At 37.9% G+C, this 23,734-nt stretch overlaps 1 protein-coding gene across 2 annotated transcripts in view; it reads right to left on the reverse strand.

Moving 5' to 3' along the window:
* Positions 1-23,734, reverse strand: part of PTPRD (protein tyrosine phosphatase receptor type D) — a 1,886,025-nt gene that overhangs the window by 270,450 nt on the left and 1,591,841 nt on the right. For both annotated transcript variants that reach the window (XM_067553085.1, XM_067553086.1), the window contains one exon: positions 23,308-23,449. In XM_067553085.1, coding sequence (XP_067409186.1) covers positions 23,308-23,449 — 142 coding nt within the window. The remainder of the gene's footprint in view (positions 1-23,307; positions 23,450-23,734) is intronic.

The following is a 23,734-nucleotide window of genomic DNA, read 5'->3' on the forward strand; positions in this document are numbered from 1 at the left end:
TAAATAATAGGCATAAAAGTTCAAGACAAACAGTTAGCGAATTCCTGGCCAAGAACCCTGTGCTCAGCACTCACATATGATGTACATCAGTGGTCCCTTTTCTGTCATATTTTAAAGCTATGATTGTCTCGCAAACATTGCTCAAAAGTTTGTTCTACACTATCTATAAATTTAAAATATAAGTTTAGGTGAAGGGAGAACCATCTCTACCGGGGAAAGCTTCCTCTTGCTTTTTCCCCTCCCCCCCCAATAGCACCACCACAATGCCTATTTATTTACATGTATTTGCCAAAATAAAAATACTTCTGGAGTGTGATACTATGAATTTCACCAAGAAAAGCTGAACAGCAGCATATTCCAAAGAAAATCCATAAAGAGCAGTTGATTGTCAAAATCCATGTTACAGAAAGCAGGTAATCAGAGTGAAGGCAACCCAATGCAAGACAACAGCATCAGCAGTCAACAGCAGAAGTGGGGATCATGCTGAACAAATAACTAAAGTTATACACCTGCCCCAGCAGAACCATGCCAAGAAATAAAACGTTGAGTGATCAACCAAAGAGCTTACAATCCTTTCTCCATATATATATAGTTTCCTTCTCATGCACCAGTGATTCTGCCCGCTAACTAGCACTGATTGTGTAGGACTTATTCAATGATAAAAGCAGTTAAGTACAGCAGTGACCTGTGCCAATTGCTGAGCCATTTAGAGTCAGCCTGCTCCAAAGGACTGTAATGTCAAGAACTAACAATTTCTGAAATTATTAACTGATGAAAATGCATTACCATTATATAAAAAAAGAGAAGACAAAAAATGAAGGTGTGAGACCCACCAACTGTCTGAGTGCCATCCTGCAATCACAACAGATTGACCACATGGAATAATCCAATGCAGTCCTCATGAGTGATCTTTGCTCAGTGTCCTCTGACTACATTTCCTCTTAATAATATTTTTCAATACAATAACAATTATTGCTTACATTTTCTGGATAAATGTAGTTATTTTCATATCCTATCTTCAAAATGAAAAGAAAAATCATTTTCTTTAAGGTAAAATCAGCATTTATGTTATGCTATACAGGAACTGAAAGGGCCAAATTCAGCCCATTGATTGGCTTTAGCACATCCCCTCTGTAGCTGCTACTCTATGAAACTGCATGATTCTTAATATTATCTAACATGAAAGAAGACTAGGGTCTATAGTGTAGCTTTTAAATAATGTAATCAATGTTTTTTTCATCAAAAAGTCCTTTTTAATTAATTACTGTAATACTAAGACATACTGCAGGTTAAATAAAAAATTAGTTGTCAGCTGTTCATTAAAACTTACAAAATGAAGAAGATTAACAAAAGCATATGCACTAACTAATAATCTGATATACTGATCATTCTGTCAGAATCAATAAAACATTCCTACAAATTAAAAAAACCAGAATTATGCTGTTCACACTATGTAACAGCGCTTTAGCTCTCTGTTGGCAGAAACTGAATTGCCAGGATAAAATTTGCACCTAAAGATTATAGCCACTCGTTTTGTATGTAAATAAGAATCTCCTTCCTGGGTGCATAGCAAAGAGAGATTTCACTGACAATAAAGATACTAGAGACGTTTTCCAAAACTTTGAGTTTTAGCTACATTTTAGAAAGTACAATATTGAAATACTACACTTGAATATAGTAGACAATTTCTTAAATAACTTAAGCATCACAACACCCCTTTTACTGTATGAACTTATTACATACCCATCTCAAAAATAAGTAAAAATGGCAGAGGGATAATTAAGTGACTTGGCCAGATTCACACAGTCAAGGAAAGAGTCAGGGGAGAACCCAGGATTCTGAACTGTGGTTCTAACTATTAGACAATGCTTGTTCTTTTACAAAAGCTAAATTTGATTTACACTGGGAGAGAGATTCAGTTAGAAATTTTAGGACAGGGAGCACTGTGGTTCTCATAAGCTATGCATGTACCAGGTAGCCTCCTGGTCTTAGAAGGCTGTTCTGGTTTAAGTTGCTGATGGACTGCTCTTCCCAGGTCACCACTTTTTGGGGAAAAATTTGCTGCAAAACACTGATGGAGCCGTGGATTAGATTAAATGCAATCTGGTGTTCCCAGATGTACTGTAAACTAAGCAGATGGGAAAATTTCAGACCTGGTAGAATGACTCCATAAGGATCATCATTTAGATATAATTTTTTTAAAGTGGTGCAATTTTCAAATAAATTCCCAACCAGCCGTGCCTGTCAACAGTGAGGCACACACAGAGGGGTTACAAAAGGCAAACTCTAAACAAGATGCTCCTTTTCGAAGTAAGCATTTGTTTAAAGTAGATTTGGAAGAGTGGGTGGGTGGGAATATCCTCTCCCAATAAAGTCTTCATAGCTGTAGAACAAGATAATCTGCCAAACAAACTACTAACAGTGGCATTTGCTACAATTCTTTTTACATATTTTTCTAAAAATTAAAATATCAACTCAGTATATATTTTTTCCTAATCTTTATCACTTCTATTTAATTGCTCCCTTTGTTCCTTTCTCCTAGTCCCAACTTCATATTTTCTTCCATGTTGCCCCCTCTGCTTGGAATTAACCCGATATTACTCAACCCAGTTCTTTTCTAAGAGCAGGTCTACACTACAAACTTTTGCTGGCACAATTTTTGCTGGTCACAGATACGATCCTTGATCAACATAGCTGTGTTGGCAAAAGCCCTTAATGTAGATGCAGTTATAGCAGCAAAACTGTGTCTTTGCTGATAGAGCTTATTTTGCATGGGGATGGAGTAGCAGTTGAAATAAACTATAGCATCAAAAGTGCCCTTTTCCTGGAATAAACTGTGTCCACACAGTTATATTCTAACTGTTACCATTATCTTTGAAAACTCATGGTGATCGGGGGAGGTCCCAGATCATTAGGAAAAAGGTCCATCATCAAAAAGTGACCATCACCAAAAAAGGGAAGGAGGAGGAAGCCGGGAACTACAGATCAGTCAGTCTCACCTCAATCCCCGGAAAAATCATGGAGCAGGTCCTCAAGGAATCAATTTTGAGGTACTTGGAAGACAGGAAGGTGATCAGGAGCAATCAGCATGGATTCACCAAGGGCAAGTCATGCCTGACCAACCTGAATGCCTTCTATGATGAGATGACTGGCTCTGTGGATTCGGGAAAAGGCGTGGACATGATATACCTTGACTTTAGCAAAGCTTTTGATACAGTCTCCCACAGTATTCTCATCAGCAAGTTAAAGAAGTATTGGTTGGTTGGATGAATGGACTATAAGATGGATAGAAAGCTGGTTAGATCATTGGGCTCAATGGATAGTGATCAATGGTTCGATGACTAGTTGACAGTCAGTAACAAGCAGAGTGCCCCAGGGGTCAGTGCTGGGGCCGGTTTTGTTCAACATCTTAATTACTGATCTGGAGGATGGGGTGGATTGCTCCCTCAGAAAGTTTGCAGATGACACTAAGCCGGGGAAGTGATAGATACCATGGGGGGTAGGGATAGGATACAGAATGACCTAGACAAATTGGAGGATTGGGCCAAAAAAAATCTAACGAGATTCAAGGACAAGTGCAGAGTCCTGCACGTAGGATGGAAGAATCCGTTGCACAGCTACAGACTGGGGACGTTCTGGCAGCAGAAAAGGACCTGGGGGTTACAGTGGACAAGAAGCTGGATATGAGTCAACAGTGTGCCCTTATTGCCAAGAAGACTAAAGGCATATTGGGCTGCATTAGTAGGAGAATTGCCAGCAGATCAAGGGAAGTGATTATTCCCCTCTATTTGGCACTGGTGAGACCATATTTGGAATATTGTGTCCGGTTTTGCCCTCCCTCCCCCCACTACAGAAAGGATGTGGACAAATTGGAGAGAGTCCAGAGGAGGGCAACAAAAATTATTAGGGGGCTGGAGTACATGATTTATGCGGAGAGGCTGAGAGAACTAGACTTGTTTTGTCTGCAGAAGAGAAGAGTGAGGAGGGATTTGATAGCAGCCTTTAACTAGCTGAAAGGGGGTTCCAGGGAGGATGGAGGTAGGCTGTTCTCAGTGGTGGCAGATGACAGAACGAGGAGCAACAGTCTCAAGTTGCAGTGGGGGAGGTCTAGATTGGCTATTAGGGAAAACTTTTTCACTAGGAGGGTGGTAAGTACTGGAATGGGTTACCTAGAGAGGTCGTGGAATCTCCATCCATAGAGGTTTTTAAGGTGTGGCTTTACAAAGCCCTGGCTGGGATAATTTAGTTGTGATTGGTCCTGTTTTGAGTGAGGGGTTGTACTAGATGACCTCCTGAGGTCCCTTCCAACCCTAATCTTCTATGATTCTATGACACACTAGGAACTCTTTGCTAGCATAGTATTCTGGCTTAGCTATATTGACAAAGTACTCCTAGAATAGATATGTCCTCAGTCCTTTCTCAAAATTCTTCAAGGAGGCTTATCAATTACAATCTTAGCTATACTTTAAAATAGGACAATAAACCTCATAATTGTCAAACCACGTTCATTAGCCTTCCAACAACTGATCATATTGTCTTTGCCCTCACTCGTCCCCACTCCCATATTATTCACACTTCCTATTATTCTTAAATTATACATTCTTTGGGATAGTGTTTCCTTGTTTATTTATATTGTAAATCATCGCATACCTCTTTGGCACTATACTGCATAAGCAATAAATAACAGTCTTCAACATCTTGTGTACTGGTTCACTACCCTCTTCATTCAAATCTCACTTTAAAGCACATTCTTCCTTGAAGCCTTACTTAAATAATCAAGCAAATACATTTTAAATTTAAAATAAAAGTAAACATAATAATTAAATGCAACAGGGAAGGTGTAAAACAGAGCAACGTATATGATCTGTTTTCTGCCAGAAAGCTATGTTTCCTCAAAAGCAACATTTTCCCCTTCCTTTGTCACTATTTGCATCTCCCTTCCCCTCTACCCACCATGATCAGTCAAACATTTTGTTTTCTTTTTGATCTTATTTAAATAGTAAGTTTCATGGGGCAGAGAGTTGTATTTTTTTTTGCCTGTAAGGTGCCATGCATGTCTATGCTATATATGAAAAATAGTACAGATGTAGATACCCTGGAAGGTAGGGATAGGATACAGAAGGACCTAAACAAACTGGAGGATTGGGCCAAAAGAAATCTAATGAGGTTCAACAAAGAAAAGTGCAGAATCCTCCACTTAGGAAGGAAGAATCCCATGCACAGTTACAGACTGGGGACCGATGAGCTAGGCAGCAGTTCTGCAGAAAAGGACCTGGGGGTAACAGTGGATAAAAAGGTGGATATGAGTCAGCAGTGTGCCCTGGTTGTCAAGAAGGCTAATAGCATATTGGGCTGCATTAGTAGGAGCATTGCCAGCAGGTCACGGGAAGTGATTATTCACCTCTATTCGGCATTGGTGAGGCCGCATTTAGAATATTGTGTCCAGTTTTGGGCCCCCCACTACAAAAAGGATGTGGACAAGTTGGAGAGAGTACAGCGGAGGGCAACAAAAATGACTAGGGGGCTGGAGCACAGGACTTATGAGGAGAGGCTAAGGAAACTGGGCTTGTTTAGTCTGCAAAAGAGAAGAATGAGGGGGGATTTGATAGCAGCCTTTAACTACCTGAAAGGGGGTTCCACAGAGGATGGGGCTAGGCTGTTCTCGGTGGTGGCAGATGACAGAACAAGGAGCAATGGTCTCAAGTTGCAGTTGGGGAGGTCTAGGTTGGACATTAGGAAAAAGTTTTTCACTAGGAGGGTGCTGAAGCACTGGAATGGGTTACCTAGGGAGGTGGTGGAATCTCCATCTTTAGAGGTTTATAAGCTGAGGCTTGACAAAGCCCTGGCTGGGATGATATAGCTGAGGTTAATCCTGCTTTGAGCAGGGGGTTGGACTAGATGACCTCTTGAGGTCCCTTCCAACTCTAATATTCTATGATTCTAATATAGTATAGATAATATGTAGTACATCACAATATATACCTAGACCAAAAATTTAGACATTTAAATCCAAAATCTAGCCACGGGTGGATTTAGGAACTTACCTTTTTGCAGCCAGGTTTGAAAATACTAGCTCTCCTATCATAAGGTCATATGGAAGTTTACTGTATGACGAGCTAGTTGCCCCTCCCAACCTCTATCTAGGCAGCAAGAACATAAGCAATTCCTTGACTTGAGAACCTCCTAATACATAAAAAAACAGGGGATGGGACTGAGACTTCCAATGAGGAGCACAGCAGTTGGCTTAGCATCAAGTGACAGTAAAACTATGTCTGTCTATTGATGCTAAGCCGAGTGACAGACACACTACTGCAGTGATTCCAAACTGTGGGTCGTGACCCCAAATGGGTCGCACTATTAGCAGATGGGGTCGCAGCAATCCCTAGTATATGGAGAATGCCATTTTGCGCCACACAACATGATCCTGCATGTGTGCTGCCTCCAAGGTCACACTGTGCGAAGTGCAAAATGGCGTCCTCCATGCTGTCTGGAGTTCTGGAAGGAAACACTTCATTAAAATGGGATCATGATGACAAAAAGTTTGGGAACCCCTGCGCTACTGTACGTCCACTCCACAGACAAGATTGCTTTGAGGAGGGGAAATAAAAACAAAAAAAGCACAGAATGATATTCTGTGTTGATGTTTGTGTCTGTTCAGATGCTAGCTATATGGGATATTTAGTTTAATATGTAAATAAAGCATCCCAGAGCAAACAATATATATTTAGCAGTAAAGACAAAGTGAATTATTTAGCACTTAGTATCCGTAATCATTCAATCACAATATCTAGAATGCAGCTAGTACTTAGACTAGCTAGCATCCAACCAGAACTAAATGGCAGAAATAAATACCTCTCCATCCTAACCTTTTTCTGTCTGGAATCTGAATACCTTTCTGAGAGACTGGCTGGCTGGCTGTTAGCATTTTTGCTGAGTGCAAGAGCACCCTCATCAACTTGTAGAATGGCTGCTGTCTATCAGTTCACAGTTTTTTGTTACCAACTACTGCAAGTTGCTTGCCATGTGGGCCTTCCTCCCTTGATAATGGTCAGTCTCAGGAGGGTGATCCTAAACACTGAACCCTTATCTCTCTCACTCCTTTCCCCCCCCCAGCACTGCTGTCAGCTACAGGTGTGACAAACAGTGCTGATCATGATTACCTGTGGTTGACATTTGCTATTACATTGTGTTTAGCATCATTTCAGCTTTACCCACCATTGACACCCATAGCCAGCAATAAATATTTTTCCTAGTGAAGGCAAGGCCCTAACAAAAAGCCTGGAAGAAGCAGTCTGAACTGGATTTTAGACCACTTTGGTTCATTTTAACAACTGAAGCAGAAAACAACTCCAGTAAGAATTGTAACATCAAAGGGAACTGTATCCTACTCCCAGTGCACATATCTAATTCCCACTCACTTTAGGAAGAGTTGTGGCAGCACAGCAAGAGGAAGAACATCCCTCAAAGTAAGCTATTCAATAAATGAGCCATTAAACACCGCAGGCCACATTTTCAACAGAAAGCACAGGGCAAACAATCAATTATGCCCCTAAATTCCCATTAGTGCTGGTAAGAGGGGTTCTTGCAGGTATAACATCTGTCCCCTTCTTTATAATCACAGTCCTATATCAAATTATTCATGTCACCTTTAATAACATTACTAAAATGCTGACCCAGAAATTTAAAATCAGGGCAAAAATTCCACCTTCAAACATATTCTAAATTCTACAGATGTATCTGATATTAATTGGCAAATCTTTACATAACATATTCTAATCTTTCACAGTGAGACAAGGTGAGTGAGGTTATATATTTTATTGGACCAATTTCTGTTGGTGCAAAAGAACCTGTGGAGCTACACAGAACTGTGCTTCAGGTCTGGCAGAGATACTCCAGTGTCACAGCTAAACGCAAGGTGGAACAGAGTGTTTAGCATAAGTAGCTAGCACATGTTCTAAGGGACCATTCAAGGCAGAGTGGCTTGTTAGCACCTCTGCCATCATAGGACAAAAAGAGGGGGTGAGTGGGTTACAGATGTTGTAATAAGCCGTAAATCCAGTCTTTGTTCAGAGTTAGTGTCTAGCAGAGTTATGAATTTAAGCTCCCAAGTTAGTCTTTTGAAAGTGTTGTGCAGGTTTCCTTTGAAGATGAGCACTGAGAGGTTAAATATAAAGTGACTGCTTTGTGAGAAGTGTTCACCCACAGCTGTTAGGGTGTTTTTGTCTTTTATCATTTTCCGGTGAAAGTTCATTCAGAAACATAGTGATTGTCTGGTTTCACCCACATAGTTGTTATTAGGGCATTTAGCGTACTGGATGAGGTACACCACATGTTGTGACGTGCATATATAGGACCTATGGATCTTGAAAGGTGTGTTAAGGGGTTTTTTGATCATTGTAGCAACGGAGATATGTCTTCAGGGTTTGCATCTGTTGTTCTGGCAGGGCTTGATGTGCTTTAAGTTGCTGTGCCCTGGTCTGTGGGAAGCTTGCTTCTGATGATGAGCTTGGAAAGGTTGGAGGGTGGTTTGAAGGCCAGAAGTTCAGGAAAGTTTTCAATCAGGATGAGGTCACCATACAGTATGGGTTGTAGTTGTTTGATGATACCTTATATAAGTTGCAATGGGTGGTGGTAGGTGACAACTAAGGGTGTGTGCTCAGGGAGGGTTTATTTCTGTATTGAAACAGGTTCTCTTGGGGTATTTGGATGGTCCGTACCATGATGAGATCTACTTTTCTGGTAGAGTGTCATTGTTTGGTGAAGATAGCTTTTGGATGTGGTAAGGTATATATCCCAGACTTTCTCCTTGGAACATATTCTGTAATATCTCAGTGGCTGGCTGTAGGTAACAGACTTCTTGGTGTGTTCGAGGTGGTTACTGGATCTATGGAGATAGATTAGATGATTGGTGGGTTTCTTGTATATGGTTGAAGCTGAATTTGGTGTCAGGAAGTTAATGCTAGTGTGGGAGTGTTCCAGAGAAAGTTTAATGGATGGGTGGTGGTTGCTGAAGTTAAGCCAGCTCTCCAGAGGATGAAAATATCATCAAAGTATCTCAGGTATACCTGGGAGTACCTTTCCCAGAGCTGAAGAAAAGCGGTGTGACTCGGAAGCTTGCCTCTCTCACCAACAGGAGTCGGTCCAATAAAATATATAATCTCACTCACCTTGTCTCTCTAATGTCCTGGGACTGACACAGCTATAACTACACTGCATACTAGTCTTCCAATCACATTTTCTTACAAGTTTGGCTTATATGTTTATGTTCAGCATACAGGTACAGACTATTCATTTTATGCTAGTGAGAAAAAAGAGAAAGGAAAGTGAAAATTTACACAAATTACATGAAAATGTAATGCTGCTATAGAGGAATACAACATTCAGATCAGCTAATGTGGTCAGTGGGATGGTTCACTAAAGTTTCTCATACTATGCTAAAACTTTGCCTCTAAAGTTAAGGTTTGATTCTGCCATTTAATATAGAGACATATATTACTGCATATATTACCAATTGTATCTGGTCTTCCTTAATCTTGTAAATTCAGTGGCTCATTTTGCAAGACACACTTTGATGCATGAGCCTACATAAGGAAGGGTGAGATCAAGCCTCTACTTAACATATTCGGACACACAATATACTAAGTACTGTATATAGCAGTCCATGTAGTATGCATACCAATTCTGCTCTATGTCAAACACATTTTCTGATACGTATGCACCATGAATCACGAGGAAAAAATATGATAGGGCTGAAAAGGCTATGTCAGTGTAGGAAACGTTCAGAAGGAAGTAATCAGCTGAAAAATGGTAACAATGCACCTACTACTACAGTTTTAGCAATCACTTCTTTTCCCATAGATTTTTTTTTTTAATATTTACTTTGAAATCTGTAGGCTGTCCACTTAAAGATTTATTTTAAATAGTCCTTTCTTTTTTACACCTAGTAAAGTAATGTCCAGCTGAGTAGCACTGTGAGGAGCCTTGAACTGCTGCTTCTGCAGCCTTACTGTAATTTGCAGATGCATTTGACTAAAGTAAGAATTTAAAACCACCACCCCAAAAATGAAATTAGCCAGGCTTCCAACAACTACTCATAAAGGTAGACGATGAAGGGATTTCACAGCTCTTTGCCCCATATATCAGCCTTTTTCCCCTATAATAATCAGATCTGGGTATGGAACAAAATCCATAATATACCTCAAGCTTTCTGATAATAATTAAAAATAATCATACAGAAACCGTACAAAATGTATTTCACACCTTAAAACTCAGGAAATACAGACTGACTTACAATTATCCTTATTAAAAAATGCATGCTGTGTACAAGACATTAGGAAAGTCATGTTGGCCCCAGTTCTTTAATGAATGATGATCATTTCAATGGTTTAGGCAGGCAGTGAGCAATCAGCATAATCAAAATCACTGAAGTACTAAGAAGAATGTGTCAAAATTCAAAACTAATTCCATTGTATCGGAAATGATCAGGACCTCAATATTTAAACATTTGTTTGATGCTATTCTAATATATCTATTATTCCAGCAGACCCGAGCAGTGTTGCCAATTCTCAATATCATACTGTGAGTCTCTTCATATTTGGTGTTTTCCTTAAAGCCTCATCTCCTGAAGTCCTGTCATTACATGAGATTCTTAGCTTTCACTTAAAAACCCAAAGTAAATTTCTAATGCTTTTGGTTTAGGAGAAAAGCTGAAAAACTTGAACCCTACAGACTCAAAATCCAGGAGGCAAATAAAAATACAACAAGTTTATTATTTTAAACATCTCATGATTTTTATGATAAGTGCATGATTTTGGGGGACTAAACTCATATTTCTGAACACTTGGGGTAGGCACACTACTAAGAGCTAAATTTTGCTCTCAATATTTTTAACAACACTCAATTCAACTGAGTTACTCCAGATTTACACTGGTGTAACTGAAAACAGAATTTATCCTTGGGCATCTTGTCCAAATCTTTCTTTCAATTAACATAAACAAGCAAATAAATCACTAGGACTTTCCTGCGAAGGAGAATCAGATGAAGATTCCAACCATCTCAGTACAAAGTATATTAACTGTTGAAAATAAAAACTAATTTGTCCTTTCTAAAGTTCACCGTCTAGCTTCCTGTTCCTTCCAATAAACTGAAAACAAGTCTATAATATTTTTGCCAATCAGATTCATAGGCCTACATTATTTTCAGTTTTAGGCAAAGAATTCAATCTCAAAATATTTCTTCCCAATTTCTGCTTTTCTGAACTCTAATCCTTCTTATGACACAATAAAAGTCAGTTTCCTGTAAATAAGGAATTTACAGTAATAATACATCCCAAACTCCCTTTGTTTTCTAGTTCACTCACTAAAGAACACCCCCTTGCACTTACATCATATATACACACTCCCACCTTTCAAGAACTACACAAATTGAAGGATTTGTAAAAAAAAAAAAAAAATCCTGAAAACATTTTCTCTTTTGTTAAAAGTCATTCTATCAATTATTTACCAACCAAGGTTTACTATTGTTAGAACCAATACATTAAGGCCAACATTATGGAATCTGTGGGTAAAACTACAAAACATGAGTGCCTAAAACTGGGCTCCTGAATCCTGACTTACATGCCTAAGTAATCCTTTTTTTCAGAAATGCTGAGCATCCAGCAGCTCCGACTGCAGTCATTGGGGGGATGCTGGGTGCTGAACATTTGTTCAGATACTTAAATATTTACTTAATAACTAAACTTTAGGCACCTATTTAAAAAGTATATCTTGGTCTGGGTACCTAACGTTAGGCACGAAGATCCACATTGAGGAATTTAAGCAAGTGACCAGATTTTCAGAGTCCCTGAGCACAAAGCTCAAGTCAATGGGAAGTGTAGGTGCGTGACACCTCTCAGACTCAGGTGACTTTCTGAGGTGCCTAAATTTATCCAGGTGTGAAAATGTTGGACTGCATATTTTGTGTGGCTCCACCACTTTGCAATTAATAAGCTCTCTATGGGATTGATTTAGAGCCCAAATAAGTCAATGGGAGTCTTTCCACTGACTGCAACATTCATTGGATCAAGCCTTTTGCCTGAAACATGAAATGTGCCACAACAAGAAATTATTGTTTTTTGGTTTCCTAACCATTTCTCTGTAGTTGCCTTCACCTTACTACAATAAATCAAGTTACTTGTAACAGTGACTCTTTATGAAAGAACCCTGGCAATTTTTCAGCCTTCCCAGTCATTTTCCTTAAAAGTCACTTTGTTGCAGGTATAATGAGGAGGATTCCTCAGAGTCTTCTACCTTAACTCTACAGCCTAAACGAAATAAATCTGTGCATGAACACTAAGATACAATTTGTGTATACAGGTTTATCATCTTTGGAGCAGAGACGATGTCATTTAAGTCGAAAAGATACATTTTATATATAATAAATTACAGGGCAAGTCCACTGAAAACATGGCAGCGCAAAGTGAAGAGCAATGGAATCTGAGGGAGCCAAGATCGGTTTCTAAGTTTGGTCCCAGGCTTGGAGCACTGTGGATCTCAGCCCATGTGAGAGAAAGTGTCTCTTATTCCTGCCAATCACTATAAGGGATTGGTCTACAATGGTTCTCCCTACTCCACAGGGAGTTTCACCCAGTCTTTCTATCACAGAGTGGTGTTTCAGGGAGAAGGTGAGCAAAAAAGGCAACAAAACATGCTGAGAGGACCTCTTCTTGTTCCCAGAAGGCAAAGAGCCTCTCTATTGGAAAGATGTGGAAAGATTAAGGACTCTTCAGCTTCATACATGGAACATTAAACTAACGGTAAGTTTAGGGAGCTGAGAGGCCTAAATATTTGGCAGTCTCCCTTTATCTATTTTAATTACTGTTTAAAATAATTCAGTTACACACAATTGGTAATGGCTCCTTAAAAGAGGCCCAGGACAAGAATAGCAGAAGTACTGAGAGTCAGGATTCAGGTGCATTGGCAGAGCTTAAACAGCACCTGGCTCTAATCAGTGCTATTAGTCTGAATTTGTCTAAAAAGCTTATTGAAATGCTTCCACTTGAAAAATCTACCATCATTATTCTGTTTTTTTTTGGTTTTTTTTGCATGCATTCACTAATACTGTACTTCACAAGAGGCATTTGAAATAAAAAACTAGCAAAATGCTACTATTACTAGGCAACATTTTATATCGTAACCCTATAGCCCTTTGTAGTACTTTTATAGTAAATCATTTTAATGGAATAATTTAAGTCACAGCTAAATTTTGCACAAGATGATTTATCTGTTTGTAATCAAAGATGAGGGAATTTCATTTGCTATTAAACTAGTGAGTGGAGACTTTATTAATGCATCTTTGCAACAAAGATTAATGATAAGTATTAAGTCAGCTGCACCACTTTATGTCAGTTTACAGCAGGCATGGCCATACCCGAAATAAGATCTATCATAATAAGTTCTAATGCAATGCATAAACCACACAGTATTCATAAAAGGATTTTTTGGTAGGCTGCTGTAATACTAGCTGTTTGATTCTTTTAACATAACAGTGCAAATAATTTTTTTTTATTTATTTTTTTGCTCTACTGTATCTATTATTGTCCATCATTTGTCATAGGAATGCCAAATTCCCCTTTCTAAAAATCTAAATATTTTACTATTAAAATCAGTTTGGCTTAATGAAATCTGCAGAGAAAGAGGTTATTTTCAATATTAATATATTTGACTGGGTATGTTTTAAAATTATCTTGCATTTACTGATCTTGTTTTATTGTGCTCCACATGAAACTTTATAAAACTAGACAAATAAAATAATAAAACATTTTATAAATGGTTATTAGTTAAATAAATAAACTGCAATATTACTTGAGATAATTTTGGAGATGTTTTGCAAAATAATTTTTCCCCATCCTTCACTGGATGTAATTTACTGTGTTTTTTTCTCTTTCAAGATGAGTGCCTATAGCACTAAAAATGGATTTAATTTTGCTGTCACTTCAGTACTCTAATGTCAAACATGTCCTACATTTCAACAAAACTTCCTGTTATCCTAATGGTGCACTTGATGAGACATTAGTGTTCTCAGAAACCACTAGCCTGAAAAGCTGTAGGATGATGACTGACCTTCTTCTAGAAACAGACTTTGCTTTATTATCCTCTGCTATGCATCTTATATCTACATTTACTGTGGTAATAATTAAACCGAACCTTATCAAGTTTCTAACACCAGTGGTTTCCTTTCATCCTAAATCAAGTATATACATTAATAATAAGCCAGATCACAAGCTACTTGAAACCTTATAAGAACCATGTAAGGAACCTTATCCTCAAACTGGAAATAAAACATTTCTTAAGGAAAAAAATCTTTAGATTAAAGTTTCCAAATACATAGTTTTCATATTATGCAACATGATAAGAGAGATAGAGAGAGGAGTATGTGCCTACAATAATATAACCTTTTAATATCAGAAGATTGCTAACTGCATATAATCAGCAATCTTCTGAGGTATGCTTATTGGGGATGCTGACTTTACAGTAAGCAGTGAACTAACTTCAGGCGTACAGGTTGGCCTACTGCACAGGTGACATACAAATAAAACAAACAATCTCCCATCGCAGCCTCACACTACCACCTTTAGTGAATAAATTATGCTGGTAATTCCAAACTCATGACAATAACACATCTACCCCACACCACTGTGTATTCTGTTTAAGCAACAATTATTATACATTATCATGGTCTATTTTAGATAAGCAGACAGAACAAATTAATCAACAGAGATTTCTAAAACGTATTAATTGTAATATTTTTCTCCCTCCTAAGTATTTTGAGTTCACCTGGAAAGCTTCTGAAAGAGATAAAACTATAATTAATAAATTTTATAAACTTGTATAAATTAACTGAAATGGCTTTTCTTTACACAATGTCACAATTTTATGGTCTGATATCTCATGACCTGCCAGAAATAGAAACAACTGCCCTATTCCATTAGAAAGGGGGGATTTTTCCGACTCCCCTCCAATGCTAAAAAGTAGCCATTTCTATTCCTGATGTTTTGCAAAATGTTGGTCCTGAAACCAGTGTCTGGGTTCAGGACTGAACACTGTCCATTTTGCACTGCAAGACTAATGTAAATGAAGAGGAAATTCCAGATTCTAAAGGAAGGGAGGGCCAGAGGGAGGAAACATTTCTGTGTCAGGTTGCTTTTAAAAAATGGCAGCTGTTAAACTACTCAGAGGTTTGGAATGTTGGAAGTAGTCCCAGAGTAGATTGCTTAATGGATGCATGAAGGTGAGGCAATCAAAGATGGAAGCAAATGCAATTTATCACTTCATTCCACAATTTATAAACAGGACTACCATCTCCACATTCATGGTACTTCAGTTCCATTGACTTCGATGAGATTTTGATGAGATTTAAGTATGTGCTTAAAGACAAGCACTGCTTCAGTACTTTGTTGAACAGAGATGGACCTAAACATGTGTTTAAGTGCCAGGCTGAATTGAGGCCATAGGTAACTAAAATAGGTGGGCATAACTAAAGGAGAAAGTAATAGGAAGTGCATTATCCGCATAAATTTTAAATAGCTCAACATAGTGAAGTAGAATGCACACTTTGGAACAGCATTGAGCTGTGACTCAGACAGTGGTTTTATGACAGTGGATTATGGGATTTTGTATAATCCTGATACTGCATCGATGTGACTCTGTGTGAGCACAAGGGGCTACATGCATGCATCAGGATTAGTCACTTGAGTAAGGATTTGTAAGGTCATGTTTCATGTCCTAGGTGGCAGTTTCCTGTATCCTAAGTAGTCTTTAATTATTACATTTATCAATTAAAAATGGAAGAATGATGCACACATATTTACATCTATATTAAATAACTGTACAATTCAAAACCTAAAGTGTTAATTAATATACATGGAACACCTTAGATCCACATGGGCACTGAAAAAAATTCACCGTTTGTTTCTTTTCACTCATCTAATTTAATGGTGTTGAAAAATGACAGAGTTTAACAGCACAGGAGATGGAAAATCCTTATTTATCCACAAAACAGATACGATACAGACAGCAGTTGTCGATCAATCTTACTCACATTGCCCAGCCCATTTGAATCAACCTTGACCTCATAGGACCACCCATAGGGAGTAAAAAAATTGCAGTCTTCACCAGTTTAATTCCCTGCCTCTCTGCTGAAATCACCAAAAGTGTTGATTAGTAAAAGCTAGAATGGTGATGAGGGGAGAGGGGATCTGTAATCTTCTACGGACTACATCAAAATGCCCAGCCATTTCTTCTCATGGTTCTTTGGTGGCCTAACAATTTTTGGTCATTACTGAACCAAGACAGATTCAAACTGGTGACCTAAATAACTGATAATCCTGCAACTGACTCTGTGGGCAGACTTCCAGGATTGGGGCAGTAGTGGTGAAATTTTCTATTTTCCTTTTTTCTAATGTTTCTCTCCCGCCTCATTGTTACTCAGTCCAGCTTGTAAACAGAATGTTATCTGATGAAGCATGGATTCAATTTGGGACTAAATTCTAGGACAAGTGAGTGGACTTTCACAAACATCAATGACATAAAATAAATTGTAAAGAAAAAAAGGAATAGAAGGAAAACCACAGTATGTTTTAACATTGATATGTGTGTCCTGGTCATGATACATTAATTTTTTTCTGTAAAGAGCAGGGATAGACACTTATTTGCTACAGTGCCTACACTTCTAAAAACAATTATTAGGTTAACCCCTGAGACAACCCGGACTGTAATAGCTGTTTAGGCTGAAATTAATGATTGAGCTCTTATCTGAAAAGAATTAACAGATTATAGCACGGGGGCTCGTTGGGCTCCGTCGTTGTGGCCCTTCCTCAGGCCCGGGCTTGGAGGAAAGCCACTGCACCTTCCTACACAGATATACATTCTTGGTCAAAACATTTTAGTTAAAAAAAGCCCTTCATGATAAAGAGGACTACTGTTTTTTGTTTGTTTGGGGTATTTTTAGTATTAGTCCTTCTTGTCTGATCACCTACCTGCCAGACATCTATTTTATGAACAGTCATCTACTACAAAAGGTTTCTTATTAGAAAATAGATATGGATGAGAAGGAACAGTTTTACTGGTTGACACTTCAAGCCAACATTCATCTTTTATGACTGTCCACTTCAAATTGACTTTCCCTATAAACTTTAGATAGCAATACCTCATTACTACTGATACCATTTCAAAATATGAAGTAAATATTATGAACAGATATATATGAGTGAAACTGAACTGGTAATTTTACAGTCATGGAAAAAGTATCTGAAATGTGGTTGAATGAACAAGAAGATGAAATTCAGAGGAAAATGAAAGAGAGAGAATGAAACAATAAGAAAATCATTATAAAGACACAAACCATGACCAGTAGCTGCTTTCACTGACTAGTTAGTTCAAAACAACAAGGAAAGGTACATCTTCATTTAATAGACACATCCTAACAGTGTAGAATGTTAAGATCATTTTGTGGGACAGCAAGGAATTCAAGAGGCTTCAGAAGAATAGAAAAACAATCATAGAAAATAAGGCTTTCAAAAGCACCTAGTGCACTTTGTGCCTACTGTGAGACACCTTTGAGCAGGCTTAAACTGGCACCCAAAATTTGAAACACCCAAACTCACTATTCACTTTTGAAATTCTTGATAAAAAGATTTTAGATATAAGTAAATTTGATGAATTTGGGATATTTCCTTTATTTTCAAGTTGTATATCTACTCCTAGCATAACTGTTTTAAATATAGAAATAATTTTCTAATTACTATCAATATGCATTTTGTTAACTATAATAGACCCTTTTAAAAGTACAGTTATTCCATGTAAAAGGAAAAACTGCATTATATTTATTATATGTCAAACATTGTGATAACTGTTGAGAAAAATATTTGAGAATAAATTAGTCACTGATTGGTGGGAAAAACAGTTTATTTGAGAAATATTACATCAAGGGGGTTGAGTGGCTACCAAAAAATATTACTTGAAAAATATGTATGAGATAATAGATAGGAAAAATAGTTCAGTTATTCATGAATATTATTCAACCCATTCCATTTATATTACGAATGACCCTAAGCATTAAGACAGATTTTAAAGTTATTTTTGCATATAAAATAATTAGATAATTGTGAAATCAGTTGGGTTGCACACATGCACCTGAAAGTAAAATTTGACTCTATGCGTATTATATAGCTTATGATAATATATCCTGATATGTTTCCTGATCATTTAAATTTCACAAGCAGAATTTCTTAAACTACTAACACTAGTTATAGCATGAGTCCTTATGAGACTGTGTAATGGCATGCTAAAGTTCTGCATTAGACATGACAAAATATTCCTTCATTATAAAAGAACTGAGAACATCTGGTTACTTAAAACTCAGCCATAGGAAATGGACTGAGCATTTTTTAAATTTTTGCTCATTTCCTGATCTGGCTAACAGTTACATTTTCCTTTCCTCTTATACAAAGCGATAATTCATTAAGTGTTTCAAATTATACTGCATGGAAGGCAAATGTTTCTATTTGCCCTGCACGTATTTACATGCACAACTAAAATATATCAAAATAGTTTATAATTTTGTATCCACTTATTCCTAGCACTTCTTTATAAGCCATTTCAAATAATCTGCACTTCACTTGGTACCATAATTGTTGGTAAGTTGTCTGTATAATGGCCACCTTTCATTTTGGTTCACTCTTTCATAAAATCCTTTTGTACAATTGTCAAGCAGCTGTGCTTTGTTCTTTAATGTTCCTAGCATGGCTCCCCAGCAGAGACTACTTTATAACATAAAGTGCAAAGTACCATTTTCACAGCAGGGACCACAGTGTTCATCTTCAAAAAGAGGCATTAATAAAATGGGACTGTAATGAACATGCTAATTCTGGTCACAAGATATTACACATAGGCTGTTGCATTCTGACTGAAAATTTGTGAAGTTTTTACTATGGCTCTTCAAACTTCTCATAACAGTGAATAGTTTTGAAAGAGACAACTATCTTTCAGATATATTCATGCATCACACACTCTCTCTTTCTGGCCCCATTCATACAACTTTCTACCATGTCTATGAACAGCTAGAGGCCCAATGAACTAAAAACACTGTGTCCACACAACAAATGGTTAAAGCCAGTGAATATTACCCAGGCACTTTCCCAGCTAGCTGCCTCTTTTGGGACATGGTAAATTTCTTGTTACCAGCTAGGTACATCATTATCTTGCCTATTGAAGGGCACTCATAACAATGCCAGTGTAACTGGTAAATCTAGTTCCCTGTTCTCATTTAGCTCTATGTAGTCAGACATCCCAGAGTGCATTATCCCTCAGAATAAAGGTTAAACTCTGTGTGTCTGACTTTTGCTGACTGCATTACCCAGAGGAGCAAGCCAGTTTAAAATGGCCCCTGCCCATCTCAAAATCACAAGGTATTGCAAGAACATGGAAACGAACTTTCATTACTCGTGACCCATCTACTGACAGCAGGAAACATAACTGTACCTTGAATGCATTTTTTCCCTATTTTTCACACTCCAGAAAATGCTCTGCACCTTTTCCATTCTAAAAAAAACACGTTTTTTAATTACACTTCTCATATCAATGGCCAGGGAAACACTTCTAAATAAATAATTTACTTTTTATTATATACGAAAGTGATTGCTTCACATCGCATCAATCAGTTTATAAAAGGCAGCTTAATAACAGAGATATGACAAAGGCATAACAGCACAAAGATTTTGCTCCTCTTCCTGCTCCCCTCCCTGAGTGACAGTGTGAGCAGAAATACTGGCACAGGGAACCCATTATTATGCACATTTGCTCAGAATGATCAGCAATAGTAATCACAGGGCTTGTAGTGAGATGGGAAACCAGCCTGGATCCAGCCTCAGTTTCCATGTGTCTATGTAGTTCTTTGCCTTTCATTCACAGATATTTCAGAGAACAGAGCAGACAGCAATGGCTGTCGGGATGTAATTCAGATCTATATCATTTTGCTTTAGTAGGTTTCTCCATCTCTCCTTCAGTCTCATGAAGGCGCACTTGATCACCATTTTGACAGAACACAGGTGATAGGTAAAGCAGCATTTGTTGACATGCTTGTAGTCTTGACATGGCTTCATCAGCAAAGGGTAGGTTGGGTCTGTGAGAATCACTGCTGGCACAGAAATACCATCAACGTTTCTACTGTGTTAGTAGACTAGCATTCCAGTCTTCAGTGGAGAAGGACACAACCCTTTGCTTCAGCCTGCTTTTCACGTAATGTTTCAGAGTGATCAGGGAAGCTTTAATCTTTTCTATTCTCCTCCACTCCCCTACTGTAAATCACCAAACTCCAGACACAAGAGCTGCAGCAGTGCTCAGAGCCCTTGCTGATTCAGATACTAGAGTTATGAGCACAGTTTAAGAATCTAAACAGAATGGAATAGTCCTTAGCATAGGCAGCTCCTCCTGAAGCACTGTGGGATAGCTGCCCAGAACATATCGACAGAAACACAATTAGGCAGAGTACTAGGTGGAGGTGCATAAATGTGGCTGTGATGGCAGAAAAGTTGCTGCATTGAGACAAACTAAACCAAGTTATTTGTAACCAGTTAAAATGACCATACATCTAACTGGTTAAAAATTAGTGTGATTGGTCTCTTTGTAGCTTGGAAACATCTCCTTTGCCTCATCAACCCTCAGGTCAAATCCTGATCTCCTACTATGAGAACAGGTATGGTCTCAGATGCAGCACAAATCTGCTGATTCTCAGGGAGTACAGGAAGGTAGCATTTGAGGAGGCCGCAAAAAGAGATTTATACCTCCTGCACAATACAGAACTATATGGGGGCTCTCTGGTGAATTAAGCCTAAGTGGGGCCTGGATCCAATCTACCCAGATCTATCAATCATACTGACATGGCTGACATCACTGTAGTACGAGTGACTCATAGTTATTAATATATTTATGCTTACAGCATCCCAATGAGGTACAGAAGTACTGTTATGGTCATACTACAGATGCGGAAGTGAGGCTCATAGAGACGAAGTGACTTGCCCAAGGTCAGCAATTGAATTTAGATTGCCTGAGTCTCAGGCTAATGCCCAAAACACTGAATCATCCTTCCTCTCTGTCCCCAATAAAAGAAATGACCAACCACAACACATCCAAGTGTTCAAGGCACTAATGGCTTCTAAACCTGCCAAAGCTACCACACGCTCTCCAGTTGGCAAACTACAACTCTCTCTGACATTATCACACCATTCCACACTTCATGGATCAATGTGTTCCTGGGCCTCCTCCCAGCTCATGGCTCTAAGCCCTGGACCCAGAGGGTCTCGACTACGTCCCTTTATCCTTCAAACAAAAGCTATAAGTATTATGGCTGGAGTCTATAAAGTCTCTCTTCCATTTCTAATAATTTTAATTTAATTTATTCATTGTTTTCTTACCAACTTGTATTTATCTCCATGATGTGTATGCACATTCTCTTTTATTATTGTGGGGCCATTCACAAAAGGTGGGATGCTGACATTAGTTATTTTTAAGGAATATTGAACCATTTGATTTGGAAAGAAAGACAAAGAAAAACCTGCATGTATTTTACAACAAACAGCTTACATTGCAGATGGGGGTGGGAAACAGATAGATCATATTTTAGAGCCAACTAGTCTTGACATTGGTGCCGATCTTACACCCATTTAAATATTCACTGTTTTCAATGGGAAGAGGATCAGTCCCAGTGTCTCTCTACTACAGAGTAAGGAAGAAACAGTTGATTTAGAACTGCATCTTTAAAAACACATGAACACACATTTCAATGAAAAGACCCAGGAGGCCTGTAAATATATTTCAGTAGATAATGTATTCTATCCTTCAATAAAACTCTGTAGGCAGAGAATACATTTTACATCTAAATTTTCCCACTGGCTTTTCTAAAGTTCTAATTTTTAAATGATATTTATTGCTATTAGAGAGAGAGACTAGGTGGGTGAGGTAATATCTTTTATTGGAGCAACTTTATGTCGGTTAGAGAGACAAGTTTTTGAGCTTACAGAAAGCTTGTCTTTAGGTCTCACTGCAAACAACATTTATTGCTATATAATATGACTTTGTGGTTGGGCCTTTATTTTTAATAAGCATATAATTTATGAATTTATAAAAAAAACTGAGCAGACTACGATTTGTGTCATTTCAAACAATAGAAACAACTATTTGGTTCAGGGACTTAAAAACAAATGCACCTAGCTATTAAAACATGAGCCAATCAATCAACCTTTCCATTTGTATTGATTATGGCTGGGGAAAAAATTTAAATTGTGCCAGACACAATAGTGTTAAATCTAGAGATACCATTTTAAGTTTTAATAGGTTTATTCATGTGTTTATTTTCATTTTATCAAGTTACTTCTGAGGAACATATTTAAATATATATCATGCACACACAGTGTTGTGGCCCTTATTCATCATTGATGTTAACAACATAATTGCTTACACTGATTAAAAAAACCACATACAAGTAAGTTAGTCTTTCTTGCTGCACAGAAATCTAGTTCTTTAAAAGTAGCACCAAGGGAAAAATAAAATAAAGAAAAGCAACCTCCATATCTCCCCCAAATGTTTCTAAACAGTGGGGCAAAAAATCATAAAATACAGAGCTCCAAAGATTGTCTTCTTAATGCTGTATAACAGATGAAATTTTCATCCCAGTAGACACAAACATCCTCACAAATTCCCTGTGTATGTGACTGGTATCGGGTATTACGTGCTAGTGTTCCACAGAAAGAGTCTCTCTCCAACATACAGAGTGAACAATGCACTGTAGGAAGGAATGGCAAGTGATTGAAGAAGGGACACATTTCATGTGTCAAACAAAGTTCCTATCTCTCTCCTGAAGAAAAAACAACAGATGCCGAAGGGCATTTGATTTTTAGGATTTACTCCAATGGGAATATCATTTGTAAGAAAGAAAGAAAGAAATGCATGTCAGAGGCTGAAGAAAATCCTGTTTGTGCCCACTACTTTGGAGAAAATGTTTAGCTGCAGCTCATTCTTATGTAAATACATTTTTTCTTCCCCACCCTATTCCATGTTCAATAGGAGGAAGCCATTAGATGGTCAAACACCCAGAAGAAAACCAAATCCAATTTTCAGAAAAGGAAGTTCCCATTTTTCAGCATTAACAACATGATAGTAACCTCCCCCAAAAAGGAACATTAAACACTCTTTCTTTCATTAGCTGTAGAAAAATGCAGCAACAGTGTAATAGTTTTGACACAAGAAAATAAATTATTGTTTGACAAGGACTTACCACGTAAAACAGTAAGTCTAGTGGACACACTTATTTCTCCAACGCTATTGGAAGCAACACATTCATAAATAGCTTCATCTCGTGGAGTCCGCAAGGGCTGTATTCTGAGAACGGATCCAGATCCATCATCAAATTCTATTACCTATTGAAGGAAACAACAGCTGTCACAGGTGTTGTTACAAATGCCTACCTCTCAGCTAATTCTAAATATGCACGATGAACTATCAATACACATAACATCAAAGCCAGTTTCATTTTTCAGATCTACATAGAGAGGCAAATTCAACAGTGACTTAAACTGTAGTGCATATTGGTCATAAAAACAGACATAAGCATGTTTAAATGGCAATGCAGTGTACTATACACGGACATTCAGTGGATCTACATAAGTGTAATCTATATGGAAAGAGTTAGCGAAAAAAGAAAG

The sequence above is a fragment of the Emydura macquarii genome, unplaced genomic scaffold (assembly GCF_026122565.2).
Source record: "Emydura macquarii macquarii isolate MOO-44397 ecotype Brisbane River unplaced genomic scaffold, CSIRO-AGI_Emac_v2 contig_1451, whole genome shotgun sequence".
NCBI classification, from domain to species: Eukaryota; Metazoa; Chordata; order Testudines; family Chelidae; genus Emydura; species Emydura macquarii.